This window comes from Alexandromys fortis, unplaced genomic scaffold (assembly GCF_014885135.2).
Source record: "Alexandromys fortis isolate MF-2015 unplaced genomic scaffold, M_Fortis_MF-2015_v1.1 scaffold_45, whole genome shotgun sequence".
Taxonomy (NCBI): Eukaryota; Metazoa; Chordata; class Mammalia; order Rodentia; family Cricetidae; genus Alexandromys; species Alexandromys fortis.
In genome coordinates this window covers 5,457,615-5,473,934 of record NW_026067926.1, presented here as the reverse complement: position 1 = coordinate 5,473,934, position 16,320 = coordinate 5,457,615, and the positions used below count along the sequence as shown (strand labels likewise).

Genomic DNA, 16,320 nt, shown 5'->3' with positions numbered 1-16,320 from the left:
CTGTGGTTGATGCCACCCCTGGGCTGGTGGTCCTGGATTATATAAAAAAGCAGATTGAGCAAGCCATAAGATTCAAGCCATTAAGCAGCACTCCTTCATGGCCCCTGCATTATCTCTTGCCTCCAGGTTCCTTCCCTACTTGAGTTGCCTCCTGCCTTGGATTCCCTCAGTGGACTGTTGTGGTTTGAAAGAAAATGACTCCCAAAGGGAGTGGTACTATTAGGAGGTGTGGCCTTGTTGGAGGAAGTGTGTCACTGTGGGGGCAGGCTTTGAGGTCACTTTCTCAAGATTTCCTCAGTATGCCAGCCAGTCAACTTCCTGTTGTCTGCATGAAGTAGCACTCTCAGCTCCAGCACCGCATCTGCCTGCATGCTTCAATGCTCCCTGCCATGATCAAAATGAACTGAACCTCTGAAACTGTGAGTGAGCCCCCCTCAAGTAAATGCTTTCTTTATATGAGTTGCTGTGGTCATGGTGCTTCTTCACAGTAATAGAGAACCCTAAGACAGAAGTTGGTACTGGGGATGGAGTACTGATGTGATAGGCTGGACCATGTATTTGTTTGGAGGAATTTGGGCTTTGGTACTTGTGTTATGAAAGCAGTAGAATGTTTTGAGCACTCCTTAATGGGCCATAATAGCAGGATCATGGAAGACAGAGGTGCTAAGAGCTATTTGAATTGTTGGGGGGTTCAATAAAGAAATCGCAGAGAAGAATTTTAGTATGTTGCCTAGAGATTGTTCTTGTGATACTTTGATGAAGAGAATGGTTGCCTTTTGTCCTTGGCTGAAGAGTCTGCTTGAGGCTCAAGTGAAGAATTTTGAATGAATTTCATTGGCAGAAGAAATCTCAAACAGCCTATTATAGACTCTGTCATGTGGATATTAGTGGTAACTCTAATGAAGATTTATAATGAAAAGTAGCAAGCTGAGCAGTGTAAATGACAAAAAGTACCTTTTGAGGAGAAAAAGAGCACCAGGAAGTGGAATGGAGAGAAAGCCTATATTCAAGAAGATAAAAAAAAATTAAGAAATGGAATAAAGCAAGTGGTGACCTCAGGGTAAGATCCCACACCACAAATTTTCAACCTGTGGAAAAGAATTAAAGAAAAGTTTAGAGCCAGCTGTGGTGATGCATGCCTTTAATCTTAGCCTGAGAAGGCAGAGACTGGCAGATATCTGAGTTTGAGGCCAGCCAGGTCTAAAGATCAAGTTCAAGGACACCCAAGCTTAGGCAGTAAAGGAAAATAGAAAGCTGGTGAAGATGTAATTCAACAAGGGAGCCATGTTCCAGCCCTACTAAGCAGCTCCCCTTCTTGATCATCATGGACTGAACCTCTGAAACTGTAAGCGAGCCTCCCTCAATTAAATGTTTTCTTTATAAGAGTTGCCATGGTCATGGTGTCTCTTCACAGCCGTAGTAAACCCTAACCAAGACAACTGTGATTCAGGATATGTAAACCAAATAAATCTGTTTCTCCCAAGTTGCTTTTGGTCGTGGTGTTTCATTATGGCAGCAGAAAAGTAACAGGCACCCACTCATGATAAAACATCTCAGCAAATTAAGAAAAGCTGGAACACACCCAAACCAAGCACAGATGCCATGGTACTTTCTTGCCCAGTCCTGTGCAGACCACGAAGGAAGCAGGATGTGACCTACCAACTGAAAAAATTACGGAGCCATATGACAAAAATAGATCAGAATAATGGGTTAATATAAGTTACAAGAGCTAATAAATAGCCTGAGCTAATAGTCCAATCAGCTTTATAACTTATAGAGATCTCTGTGTGATTTTCTTTGGGGCTAAACAGCTGTGGGGAACAGAGTGGGACAGAAACCGCAGGCCCTCATGTTACAGTACTTAAGACAAAGACTAGGTATTTTCTTCCTAGGTTGGGGAGCTTTTCCTTTTAGGATTCTAAGATTCTCCTTCATCACTTCTATTCAAAGTCATTCTAGAAATTCTAGATAATGGAATGAGATAAAGAGACAAAACATCAGGCAGGAAGAAATGAGTCATATGACATGGTAGAAGGATGACATGGAAATTCTTCTGGAACTCATTGGTAATATGTCAAGGCTTCAGGTACAAAGACAACTGCTTTCCTGTCTATCAGAAGTGAACATGTAGAATTTAAAATAAAAAACATAGGACTTTATCCGCTGAGCCATCTCACTAACCCCAAATCAAGCCACTATTAAGTAATTACTACTCTTTTAGTAAATATTTATGTCAAAGAATATTTGTAGCTATTTTGAAGACAATAAAGCAAAACCTATAAATTCTTCAATATATTACATTATAACACAAACTTAAAAGAAGTACTAACGACGAGGTTGTTAAACAAGAAGCATGTGAATGTGTGGATCGGGGCTAGAAAATAGAAAAACCAAAATGGAGGTACTTCTTACTTTTACTGGGTGGTGAAATGATGGATAATTTTTACAAAAATAGAACAATGGCATCCCAAACACCTTCCAAAATAAACTGTCATTGTGGTTTTAGAAAGTAATTAAATGTCCCACTCATGTCTTATGCGGGTCAGCTGTGAAGAAGCTCACTCCCTTACTCCTTAGCTTTTGATAAACGCTTACATGGCCCACACATTAAGTCGCATTTGGGTCACATGCTTTAAACTCATATAACAGGATGTAAATACCTCTTTCTGGAAAGATGTTGTTTTTGGTGAGTTTCACACTTTTGGGCCTTGGGTAACGATCATCTATGCCCATGATCAGGTTGCGGAAAAATACATCAAATTTCTTTCTGCTCTCAGCATTGATGGTACCTGCCACTGTCCACACCAAAGAGAAGAGAAACAGTCCTTGCAGCCAGAGGAAGATCTGCTGACTTGACAGACCTTCAAAGAACTCGCTTTCCTCCTCCTCTACGTTCCTGATCTCATCTGAAAGTGAAAGAAAGGGAAGCTTAGGTCAAGAAGAATGCTCGGTGTGTAAGGGATGAGCTGGTTGGTTCTGCTTCTGAGGGGCCTGGAAGGTGACTGATGCTGAGCATCCATCCCACACCGGATCCTTTACCACATACATGCATTCACACACATAGTGTCTATATACTCGTTTAGGTGTGTATGTCTGGTGTTCATGTGTGTTCAGATGTCTGAGGGTACAGGTGGAGGTCAGGGGTGATGCTCAGTGTCTGCCTCAATTGCTCTCTACTTCCTTTTTAGAGACAGGGTCTCTCATTGAACCTGAAGCTTGCCAATTTGGCTAGACCAGCTGGCCAGTGGGCTCCAGGGATGCTCTTTCTCTACCTCTCTCTGAGTACTGGAATTGTAAGCATTAGCTACCATGCTTAGCTTTTTACCTGGGTGCTGGGGATCTGAATTCAGGTCCTCATACATGCATAGCAAGAACTTCATAGACTGAGCTATATCCCTGGCACCTATATTTTCTTCTTGTTGTTAAACATAACATAAAGTTTGCCATATTAACCATTAAAGTGCACATTTCAGCAGTTTTCAGTGCATTCACATGGCATCATTAATACTATTCATATCCAGTTCTTCTTTATCCAGAACTGGAGCTTGGTACTACTCACAAAAACTTGTCCTCCTCTTCCTCACTCCTTACATGACTGGCATCCTGCTTTCTGTCTCCATGTGCGACTACCATAAACACATTATAGAAGTCAGTTATTTTGTGACTGGTTTATTTCACTTAGCATAGTATCTTCAGGACTCACCAATTTTGTACTTGTCAATGATTCCTTAATTTATTTTTGTTAAATTATAATTTTATTTATTTTATTTTATGTGTAGTATAGACAGTTTGTTTAAGTAAGGATGTGTTACATTTGTGTTGCAGAATAACTGTTTAAAGATGTGTTAGATTTGTTTCACCTTGCCTGCCCAAGGCACCTGATTGGTCTAATAAAAAGCTGAAAAGGCTAATAGCTAGGCAGTAGAGGGATAAGTGGGGCTGGTGGGCAGAGAGGAAAAGGAGGAGGAGGAATCTGGGCTTCAGAAGAGAGAATAAGGGAGAAAGAGAAGGAGCCAGCCAACCAGGCAGCCACCAGGCAGCCAGACATGGAAGGAGCAGGAAAGTAGGAATACAGAATGAAAGAAAGGAAAAGTCCTGAGGCAAAACATAAATGAAGAGAAACAGATTAAAAATAAATTACAGGAGCTAGTGGGACAAGACTAAACTAAGGCCAAGCATTCATAACTAATAACATGTCTCTGTGTCATGGCTTGGGGGCTGACAGTCCAAGAAAGCCTGTTACATGGATGTTTTCCCTAGATGTGTGTATGTGTACAGTACACATGTCTGGTGCCCTCGGAGGTCAGAAGAGGGTATTAGATTCCCTGTAACTGAAGTTATAGATGGTTGTGAACTGCTATGTGGATGCTGAAACTGAACTTGGGTCCTCTGCAAGAGCAATAAGTACTCTTAACTGCTGACCCTTCTCTCCCACCCTATGATAGTTTGAATGTGATTGGTCCCTGTAAGCTCCTAGGGAGTGGCAGCATTAGGACGAGTGGCCTTATTGGAAGAAGTGTGTCACTGTGGGGGCCGGCTTTGAAGTCTCCTTTGCTCAAGCTATGCCCAGTGTCAGGCCACTTCCTGTTTCTTGCAAGTCAAGATGGTAGGACTCTCTGCTCCTTCTCCAGCATCATGTCTGCCTCCATGTCCCACCGTGATAATAGTGGACTACATCTCTGAAAATGTAAGAGTTGCTGTGGTCATGGTGTCTCTTCACAGCAATGGAAACACTAAGACAAACCCCAATATTTACTATATCAAAGCAAATTATGTTTCATTGTGTGATTATACTGCCTTTTTATCCATTCATCTGTTGTTGGAGAGCTTGAATGAGGATGGGCATATAAATATCTGATCAAATCTCTGCTTTCAGTTAATGTGAGTATATATGTAAAAGCTAGAATATTGATCACATATGAAGTCTATGTTTTTTTTTCTCAAAGAAACCACCAAAATATTGTAACAGACAAGCTGCATTACTTAAGCGTCCCAGCAACAGTCCGTAAGTCCATAAGGGTTCTGATTTCTTCATCCTCCCAGATGCTTGCAGCTTATTTATTTTTATTTGCAGCCATCCTGCCAGGCATGAAAAGATATCTCCATCACTGTGGCTTTGATTTACATGTCCCCAGTGGTTAGAGATGACAAACCTTTTCATGTAATTCCTGACCATGTGGAACTTCTTGGAGAAATGTCCATTCAAGGCCTTTATGTTTGTACTGTTTGTATTTTTGTGCTGAATGAATGTTAGTGATTTTCGTAGTGTTTCTTTTTGTATCCTCTGTGTTAATTCTTTGTGTGTACATGTGTGTGTTCCTGTGGCTGTGACTGCACTTACATGTTCTGATGTTTATGCACATACGTGATGGAGGTCAACCATGGCTGACCTTCCTCAGGTGCTACCAACATTGTGTTTTTGAGACAAGGTCTCTTATTGGTCTGGGCTCGTTGATGGGCCTGGCCCATCAGTGCCCCTGTATTCAGTGTCTCTGCCCCTCCAGCACTGAGGTTACTGTTGGTAATACATTTTGATGCAGACAGATTTAAAATTTTAATGACATACAGTGTGTTTATTCTTTCTATTTATGTCTTTGATGCTATATCCAAGAATTCATTGCCAAGTCAACAGCTTTTGCCTTGTGTTTTTTTCTTAAAAATTCACAATAGGTTTTATTTCTGTTTAGGTCTTTCATCCGTTTTGAGTTGATTTTTGTTTATATTAGGTAATGATCCACTTTAGTGTTTTTTTTTTTTTTTTTTTGAGACAGGGTCTCTCTACATAGTCCTGGCTATCCTAGAACTCACTAAGTAAACCTGAATGACCTCAAACAAAGACAAAGACAAAGACAAAGATCTGCTACCTCTGCCTTCTGAGTGCTAAAATTAAGGACATGTGCCAACACTCCTGGCTTAATTTTTAAAAAAAATTATTTTGGTATTATTCGTGTATGGATGTGTGTGAGAGTGGATGTTTGTACGTGAGTACAGATGCCCATGGAGGCAATAAGAGGGCTTTGGATTCCCTGGAGGCTATGTGTCTATAATTCCAGCACTCCAGAGGATCAGGCAGAATGATCATGAATTCAAAGCCAGTTCTGAGACACACACAAACATACATACATATGTATGTATATCTTATTACTTATAATATATGTATATCTTATTACTTTTAATATGTAGACATAGGTTCATGTGCAAACATACATACATACATACACACACACACACCCCTCTTCCATGACTTTAACTCAAATTCAGAATCTAAATTTAATTATGAGAAAATAACTGTTCAGAATCAAGAGGCAAAGTTGCCAAGGACAAGAAAAGACAGAAAATGTCCCAGATGGGTGCAAACTGTGGGCATATGTCAATTCAATGCAGTGTGGCATTGATGGATCCAGCAGCACAGCACCAGTGCCCTTGCTCATTCTAACAGCGATACCTTGGTCCCTCACTGGCCTGGAAGTTGATAATTTTGCTAGTCTGGTTGGTCATAGGGTACCTGAGGAGGTCCGGGGACAACCTCCGTCTTCACCTTCTACACAGGGTTTCTTGTTGCTCACCCCATATGTTAGCCTGGCCGGCACACACACATATCCATAGATTCTCCCATCGGTGCAAGAGCACTGGGATTACAGGTGGGCTACACGTCTAGCTTTACGTGGGTCCTGGAGATTTGAACTCGGGTCTCCATATTTATGCAACAAGCACTTTACCCACTGGGCCATCTCTCGAGTACCCAGAGCATAATTTATAAAAGTCAAGCATTATTTATAAAATTCCTCACTCCACTGTCAGCTAGGCTATCTTTTTAGTTTACACTTACATTTTTTGGGGGGGAAAATAAGCTGAGAAAATATGTTTAGTATCAGAAGCTGTGAAGAAACTCTGAGTTTGAGTTATCTCATCTCCTGAAACTTCTCACAGTGGCATCCGGTGAGAGCTCGCCAAATGCACGCGTCTTCTGTCCTCAGCAGTGGATGTCAGTGAAGTCCAACGTATGTGACAAGGGTTACGGGAACATGCGATTGTACTTCAGAGGTACACGATCACAGAACCATTATCTCCTGGAGAAGGTTCCTGGTTTTGAAACTGGTATGGTTAGCTCTCTTCTAAGGTATTTGCGCTGGGAATTTATCTATCTGTAAATTTTCTTTCTTTGTGTAAATATGTGTGCTTGTTTTTTCGTGTGTGCAAGTGCACGTGTGTGTGTGTGCTTGTGAATAGAGGTCAGAGGTTAACCTTGGGTGTTGTTCCTCGGGTGCTATCCACTTTGATTTTTGATGTAGGGCTCTCATTGGCCTAGAAGTTGCTGATTTTGCTAGTCTGGCCGGTGAGTGAGACCTGAGGATCCAGCTGTCTAAACCTTCCCGGTGCTGGGATTACACGTGACCATACCTGACTTTTTATGTAGTTTCTGGGGATCAAACTAAGATCTGCACGCTATTGTGGTAAGCATTTATTGAGTAAGCATTCACTGAGCTATCTTCCCAGACCCCGTAACTTTCTTAACAAAAGAAAAATTCTCTATTTTTTCAAGTAGTTTTTTTTTTCAGAGATATATTCAAATCTGTCATTAAAATCCCCATGTGTACCCAAGCCAGGGGTGACAGAGGAATGCAGAATTGGAAACCCTCTGGCTTTATCACAAAGGGGCAGCAACATCTCTTGTGTACTTTGCTCCTGTAGAAAGTTGTCCAGAGAACTCCCAGCCCTGGCCTGGAGTCAGGAGACAGCAAGAGTAGGGGCTTAAGGCATGGGGCCCAGGTTCCTGTGTAGATAAAAACCTCTGGCCCCCAGGCCGGACTTGCTACCCCAACAGCTTTGGCCTCCCCCACTGCTCCCTGCGCACTTCTCAGCTGTCACACCAGTCACACCCTGCACTCTCCACCTCCATTCTACTGTGCAGCATCTCCAGGCCTGTTGCTATAGTGCCCACCTGAGTGTCAATAAACAGCAGCTGAAGCAAAAATAAATAAATAAATAAATAAATAAATAAATAAATAAATAAAATCCCCATGTGGAGGAGAGGCTTCTCTGTGTGGATGAGGAAGCTTAGGTGGGAGAGGAAGGAAGAGATAAACACTGTGTGATCACAAATCAACAAGACAAAACACAAGGTTCTTTCCATAAGTTCCGCTATCTACAGCTGAAAGTGCTCTTGTTCTTGATAAACATCTGGTCCCACCTTAACTCAAGGGGAAGAAAAGAGGGATGAGGGTAAAAGCAGGAGCCAGGACACAGCCAGCCCCCACGTGGACTCAGAATCACGGTGACACTTACCAAACAGAGAGGAGTAGAGCCGCATCATGGAGAAGGCAAGGTGGATGGGAGATGTTTGCACCACAAACTTGCCGTGGAGGCGATTAAAGTCCAGGCAGGGCTGGATAAGCCACGTGAACATGTCCTCCACCTGAGAGGAGAACGGAACGTGAGACTGTGGAGACAAGGAGCTTGGCCCACCTTGGAGGCTGGAGAGGCTGGTGCAATTGCTGGCTACTTTTGAGTGCTGTTTCAAAATGTACATCCTTCAGATTTGGTGTTTTGCTCTTTTCCGAGCTACGGGATGCTCTCCCGGGATGGATGCAAGGCTGCAGCAGTGAGTGATGGCTCCTAGACTATCATGTGACCACCTGGGCAAGCAGCTCATCCTTTACAGTGCCCTGTGGAGCTAACCTATGATATTTGGTACTTTAGATTAAGTGTATTTTTTAAGTTATGGTATTTTCAATGTGCAGTGAGTTTGCTGAGTTTACCCCACCTTAAATGGAAGAGCATCTGCATTCATTTAGTGAGCAAATGTTCCTGAGCGTCTACTGATTGCATTGTGGTAAATAGTGCTGGGGATAAATAATAGAGAAGGCAGACCCAGCCCCTGCTAGGAGGAGGAGAGACAGATAGTAAACAAAGAACCAAATATATTACAGGTCATGGAGAAAGCTCAGCAGGAAACGGAAGTGTTAAGTGGCGAATAACAGGAAGGGCTTAAGATAGTTCAGGGAAGGCTTCTTGGAGGAGGGAACTTTTCTCTTTTTCCTCCCTGTGGCAGTGGTAATTGAACTCAGGAGATCACACATGCTAGGCAAGCACTCCATCATTGAACTACATGCCCAGCAAGGAGACGATATCATGAAACCCGGATGACAAAGGCCTGGACCAGACAAGATGTCTGTGTGAGGAATACAAGGCAAGGGGGCTTTGAAGCAGCAAAGGCTGGGTTTCCTGGGAATGGAGACAAGACAGGACGGCCCAGGAATAAGGCAGGATTGGAGAGGGAACTGCCAGGCTGCACAGGGTGGTGGTGGTGGGGAAGCACAGCAGGATGGCTCTTCTAAGATGTCTCTAGAACTGTAGCCATAGGCATTTTTGCTAGTGGGATGGTAGAGGAAAACTTGACACCGTGGTCACCCTCAAAAACACGCCTTGGATCTGGCAGTCTCCTCCGGGAAGAAGGTGGGGCAGGAGTTAAAAACAGACCATACCATCCCATCCCCACCACAAGAGAAAGAAAGTGAAAACTGGCAGGGAAGAATATAAAGGGACTGGCAGGAGAGGAGGAGGGTGGAGGTGGAGCTAGGCCCACAGGTCCATGAGATGAGGAGGGAATCCGGGGTGGAAGGAGAGTGAAGGAAGGGCGCGTCCCAGACTCTTACCAGTTCCTCGTGCTCCTTAGTGAGGCTGGAGGGCAAAGTGTCCATGTACGAGTCCTTCAAGGGCTTCCAGCCCAGCTGGTGGGCCTCCATGTAGATCATCCCACACCTGACGGCACAGGCAACTGGGTTTGGTGTCTGCCTGCTCATCACTAACACTGCCTGACACTTATTGACATCAGTACACTCATGCAGTATTCTAGGCTTCATTGGCTTTGACAGTAACCCTCATCCAGTCTCGTGGCTCTCATCTTATTTGCCCTAGGCTAACCCCCTTTCCCACAGGAAGACTAGAGTGTCATCAATCTTGGCTTCTTTCCTTTTCAGACACGCCACGCCGTGTTCTATATGATCATAAGGTGCACATCTGTGCACACACATGCACACATGTACGTGCGGTTTAAATCTGTATGTCCCCCCACAACATGGCATTTTGAATGTTGTTCTCCAGCTGGTGATATCTGAAGGACATGGGTCACTAGGATGGAGCCTTTGAAGGTTCTAGCCCCAGCTCTGGTTCCATGTGGGCTTAGGACTGATAATACAACAGTCTAAATGAACAACACATTGTATGGGTGATCGCACTTGTGGACTTTTAGCGCTCTCCCTCCTGCTTAGGGTGAGTGGCCCCCCACATCCCTCTGGGTGCCAGAGCACCAGCTCACCTGCTCACGGTGGCAGGGGAGGCCTGCTCCAAGTCTGCTGGCTCAAAGATCAGACTCATCTTGGGGCTCATCTGTATGATCTCGCCACTCATTAAACACAGCTGAAAGTACAGTGGGGTGTGGGGGTGCACAGGGTTAGATGTGCCACTCAGTAACCAGAGCTGAAGGGCAGGGGCAGGGGGCAGGCGGCAGGGGGCAGGGGGCAGGCTTAAATCCCATCTGCAAATGAAGGGTCGCAGTGGAGACAAAGTTACACAGAGGTGTTGAGAACCCACTATGTGCCAGGCATCATTCTAAGTGTTTAGGACAAAGCAGACAATCATCTCTGTCCTCCTGGGGTTGATGAGCAATCCACAGAGTGGTGAAAGCGCTCTGGTGAAACATGGAGCAGATGGGTTGGGGAGTGCTGGCATGGTCCAAAGACTTGTGATTCTAGGTAAGGAGGACACGCCGAATTGCAGGCCGAGGTAAAAGTGAGGTGTTAAGAGTGCTTACGAAGTGTCTTGGTCTCCTTGTATTTAAGATAGGACTGTTATTATTATTATTTTACATTTTACCTAGGTACAGATCACACTACGCTGCCCGTGCTGGCGTTGAACTCACTCTTTAGCCCACACAGACTGGTGATCCTCCTGTCTCAGCCTCTGGAGTAGTTGGGATCACAGGTCAGTACCATTAGGCCCAACTGAACATGGAATTGCCTGCTTATCTTTGCCTGCATATCCTCAGCCTGTTCTGTTTGCTCAGGTCTCCGACAAACCACTGTTTTTGAACCTCCCACATGGTCTAGCCCATGGCTGGGGATGGCAAGAATTACTCCATAAATCCCTCTTAGGTCAGAAGGAGAAACCACTAGAGGGTCTTGGGTTTGCAGACACATCCCTGTAGCATACAGGGAAGACTGACGGGTGAGCCTCAAGCATCCACTTGGGGCAGAACTTGGCAACACGGACTCGAGTAAAACATTTAAATCATGAGACAAAACCTGAGCCCTGGTCGCTCAGGGAGGAAGAACAAATGGCAGTCATTCCCACGGTCCATTCAATTTTGTGGTTAAAAATGTCTGCGTATTCCTCAGCCCATGACACTATATGTCACCAGAGAGGTCACAGCTGTGGTAGAACTGACCTCCCACCAGCTTATGTCATCTCTAAGTAACAAGACAGACTTACATCTGGGACTGCAGCTTGACTAATTGTTTGGAATCTCCATGACTGAAGAGTTCCATATTATTTCTTTCTTTGTGGTTTTGGGGATTGAACCCAGGTCTGTGAGGTAAGTGCTCTGTCACTGAGCTACACCCCCAAGTCTTTCTATCTCTACTGTAAATCCCAAAAAGCTTACTCTACCAGCAAAATTAATGAATTAATAACTATTATTATTTTGGGGGCATTTATGCTAGGGTAACAAATCCATGACTTTATACAGTTTTGATTATTCATGAAAGAGTTCCTACTCCACCCACGAACAAGCAATGGGCTTGGTAGCTACCTTTTTGTTGTCATCCAGGACAGTGTTCATATTTTCGATCCAAACAGCATCCACTGGTCCATCAAATATAATCCATTTGCGGTCATCAGTCATGGAAGATGCTTGTTCCCGGAAAGCGTTGGCTAGGACACCGTCCGTCCACTCATGGCTCACTGGGTCAAAACATCCATACAGCTGCCCCATTGTGATGGCCTTGGGGTTGATGATCTTGAACTCCACAGCAAACTCGTCCATCTGGTTGGCTGAGTGAGAAAGCCCAACCCATTACAAAGGCTTTGGTAAGACCAGACAGTAAACCAAAGACCACCAGCTTGGTGAATATACCTTTAGTCTAAGGAGAGTCTAAAGAATGATGCTCAGTCCTTATAAAGACTGGGCTATCTAAATAGATCTTATATTTTGGGTTATCAGAACCATTCGTTTGCAACCATATTTTTCTTCTGCGTTTTATTTCAAACTGGGCAAATGTCAGATTCATGACTGAAGAAACCTGACTTGACTGAGAAGAACTCAAACAGTAAAGGAAAAACAAGAGTATTCCACCACCTTTCCTGTGTACCTGTGTCACAGACACCCTGGGCTCTGGCCTGGGATGATGAAACCCTGACAGCTGAAATGATTCTGGGGAACCGTCACTTCTCCATCCAAAGGACTAAAGCCCTGCAATCCTCTCAACTGCCCATAACTGACATTTGTCCCTGAGAAATAAACATTACTGTTATCAGGAGCCAAGTGGCTGGCAGATGGCATAGCCCATTTATTTAGGGACTGAAAAATGGCATTTTTATATGATTTTTTTTATTTAAAAATTATTTATTTTTGCTGTGCAAAAGGTATTACATAAGACATTCCTTCATCCCCACCGTGGAGCACGCAGTTCTGTGGCATTTGGTCCAGGACTTTCTCATTGTATGGAATCTTTCACATAAGGAAAAGTTGGAGTCGACAGGCCAATAAAGAACCAATGACAATGATGTAGGTTCTTAGTTTCTTTTCTGTTTTAAAAATGTTTTTATTATTTTTTATTTATTTATTTGTGTGTGTGCGCATGTGTGTGTTTGTGTGTGCATGCACATGTGTATGTACCACATGGGTGCGAGTGTCCATGGAAGCCAGAAGAGGGCAGCACATCCTTTAGAACTGGAGCCACCAGAGGTTTGTTTGAGACGTGCTAGCAGCCTATCTTAGCCCTCTGGGAAAGCAACAAACACGCTTAACCTCTGAGCCATCTCTCCAGCTGTTCAGAGTCATTCAAATGCCAAAACTAGCATTGTACTTAAATTTGAAATGCCCAAGTTAGTTATTATGATTATCAAATGAGATATTAGGTCAATCCTCAAAGCAAAAGCTCCAAAATTCAGTAATAATTTATCATTAAAGTTTATTAGAGAACAGTTTTACTTAGGTGGGGTGGTACATACCTGTAATCTCAGCACTTGGAAGACTAAGGTGGAGGATCATGAGTTTTAAGACCAGCCTATAATAGTGAGATTCAGTCTTAAAACATCAAATAAAAACTTAAAACCCTCAAATAAATAATAAAAAAGAAAGCATTTCTATTTTGAGACAGGGTCTATTTTGTAGATCTGACTATCTTGGAACTCACAGAGATCTGCTGCCTCTGCCTCTTGAGTGCTGGGATTAGAGGCGTGTGCCACCATGCCTGGCAAGAAAACATTTTAAAATGGAACCTCGGTTCTCTGGAAGTGTGACAATCACTCTTAACCACCGAGTCACTTCTCCAATCCCAAAGAAAACAATTTTAGTTCAAGTTCTTGAATAAATGTGCAGCATAGGCATGCTTTTTAATTATATGTTTGCATATTCCACAGAAATAAACAAATGGAAGAAAAGAAACCCACATTGCTTATTTGGTGATACAACATAGTTTCTGTTTGTTAAGTTGGTACCATGTGTTTACCTACATCAGTGGTTTTCAACCCTCATTCTGCTTCTAACTTATATATCAACACCCAAGCTAGCAAAGCCCATGGCCTAGCATTGTGTCCCCAGAGTCAGACAGCAATACCTGCATATAAATCGCCCAGAGCTGCAGCCAGAACCTTATACGCCGATGTCTTGCCGCCCATAGGATCTCCAACAATCATGTAGCCGTGTCTTACCAGCATCATCTCGTAGATCTGGGAAGAGAAGTCATGCAGGGAGTCAATCCTGGGACACTTCCCTGTACTACAGCCGAGAGGCCAATGAGGGCAGATAGCAGATCCTCACTGTCATTAACTTTTCTGAGCTGCAGCTCTTTCAGTGGTCTATTGTTTAAATATGTCTTAGCTAAATATAGGCCCTAGATTGCCTACTAAATAGGAAGTACTATTTGTTCTTCACCTATCTATATGGTAATTATCACATGATGGCTCAGATAGTCTCACTGAATGCCTCCAACCCCTGGCGGAAGGGGAGAACCAAGTTCTGAAAATTGTCCTTTGACTTCAACACCGGCATGCCTACACTCACACTAATAATAAGTCAAATAAAAAGATTTAAAGTTTTAAATTACATTAAATATTTATACACATTTTGGAGTATACGATAACAATTTGATGTATCTACAGAATGTGCATTGACCAAATCAGGATGATTACATTCCTATCTCCTAAGACATGGACTCGCTAGAATTAAAAAGTAGATAGATGGTGGCCACTAGAGGGAGGATGTGGGGGAGAGGTTAGATTACTGACACCCAAAAAATTAGGTTGGTAGAATTAGCTGCAGCATTATTTATAGTGGAGCAGGGCAACTATGGCTCACAAAACTTTATTTCGTATATATTTACATAGATACCCCTATTAATAATTTATTACACAGAACGTTTGCCTTTAAAGAGGAAAAAGAAATGGGGATCATTTTAGCAACCTGCATTTTCTTTTGGAAATTTCCCTTCAGAAGGTTTTCGTACTGTTCTAGCCTCACTGGAGTGCTCAGCTGATGGAGATTATTTTCTGAGCCGGGCTCCAGCAGGTCGCTAACACTCCACAGGAATTCAGCCCCTCCTCTGAAGCACTACAGTGGTTTGAATGAGAATGTCCTCTGCAGACTATGGTATTTGAACACCGGGTGCCCTGTTGGTGAAGCTGACTGGGGGAGGATTTAGTGTGGCCTTACTGGAGGAAGTGTGTCTCTGGAGGTGACTTTGAGAGTTTAAAGACCAGTATCACTTCTAGTTCATTCTCCCTGCTTAGTGCCCGTGATTGACACATAAGGTCGCCGCTTCTTTATCCTGCTGCCACAACTCCTGCCGTGATGCGCTCTCATCGCTCTGGGACTGTCAAGCCCAAATCAGCTCCTTCTTCTGCTGGTGGCTTTATTGCAGCGACAGAAAAGTGATGAATTCGATGGCCGGCAGCAGTGGTCATAGAAGCTCAGGCTTTACGTTTCCTGATCATTTCTTTCTACCCATGACAAGTAGCTCGTCCGTTTGAACTACAAATACTCCAGTCACTTTTATTTATGTGAAAAGATTTCTCTTGTAGACGGTGAGTCCGTCAGAGAGAAGACGCACAGGAAGCTTTTATAGAAGGTCAAGTTCACTATTTTTCACCTTGGGGGTGAGCGGTAAAGAGAGTCAAAGAAGGCAATGATAATGGGGTAGTAGAGGAAGAGAAAAATGTACGTCAGCAAATCTTTGCTGAGCATCTCCTGCATGCCAGGCATGGCTCTAGGTGCTGTGGACAGAAAAAGAACAAAACAAAAAGTTCCTAACCATCAAGAAAGCCTTATGCCCAAGTAGATCTGAGAGACATTTAAGTGAGTATAGGCAAAACCAGAACGGAAGGCATTAATGACTCAGTAGCCCTTGCCTTTCTGAAAATGGCTATGCAGATATCAAGAGACAAAAAGACGGGTAACTCTAGATACCTTTTTTTTTTCTTTTTTAAATTTTCGAGACAGGGTTTCTCTGTGGTTTTGGAGCCTGTCCTGGAACTAGCTCTGTAGACCAGGCTGGTCTCGAATTCACAGAGATCCTCCTGCCTCTGCCTCCCGAGCGCTGGGATTAAAGGCATGCGCCACCACACCTTGTTTTTGAAGATATAACTTTTTGGAAATCAGCACTAAACTATGTAAAATTTCACCCATGTGTCTGCAAATTGCTTTAGAATACATTAAAAGCAAGATGATGGATGGATGGATGGATGGATGGATGGATGGATGGATATACAGTTGAAGGGATGGATAAGCCTGTGGATGATAGTGTGGGTGGCTGGATAGGTGAGTATATGGTTGGATGGATGGACAGGTGGAAAGTTAGGTCGATGGATGCATGAGTGGATATATGTATGTTTGCCTAGATGGATGACTGCGTGGATGTAAGGATGCATTGACAACATGCTTGGGTAAATGGCTGATCGATAATGGATGAGAAAGTAATAAAATATTATAAAATGTTCATTGTAAAATCTAGGCAGATGGGGTAAGCTTATTAATAGTTCTTTGTTGTTTTGAAGTTCAAAATATTTCATAATAAAATATTGAAAGTGAAAGCCTAGGCCTAG

The 16,320-nt window shown here is 43.3% G+C and overlaps 1 protein-coding gene across 1 annotated transcript in view; it reads right to left on the bottom strand.

Moving 5' to 3' along the window:
* The window catches only part of Dnah3 (dynein axonemal heavy chain 3), a 171,033-nt gene that overhangs the window by 74,677 nt on the left and 80,036 nt on the right, over positions 1-16,320 (bottom strand). The window contains exons 36-41 of the mRNA XM_050143254.1: positions 13,839-13,950; positions 11,810-12,051; positions 10,319-10,419; positions 9,657-9,762; positions 8,287-8,416; positions 2,661-2,906 (exon numbers count right to left, since the gene is read on the bottom strand). Of these exons, the coding sequence (XP_049999211.1) occupies positions 2,661-2,906; positions 8,287-8,416; positions 9,657-9,762; positions 10,319-10,419; positions 11,810-12,051; positions 13,839-13,950 (937 nt within the window). The remainder of the gene's footprint in view (positions 1-2,660; positions 2,907-8,286; positions 8,417-9,656; positions 9,763-10,318; positions 10,420-11,809; positions 12,052-13,838; positions 13,951-16,320) is intronic.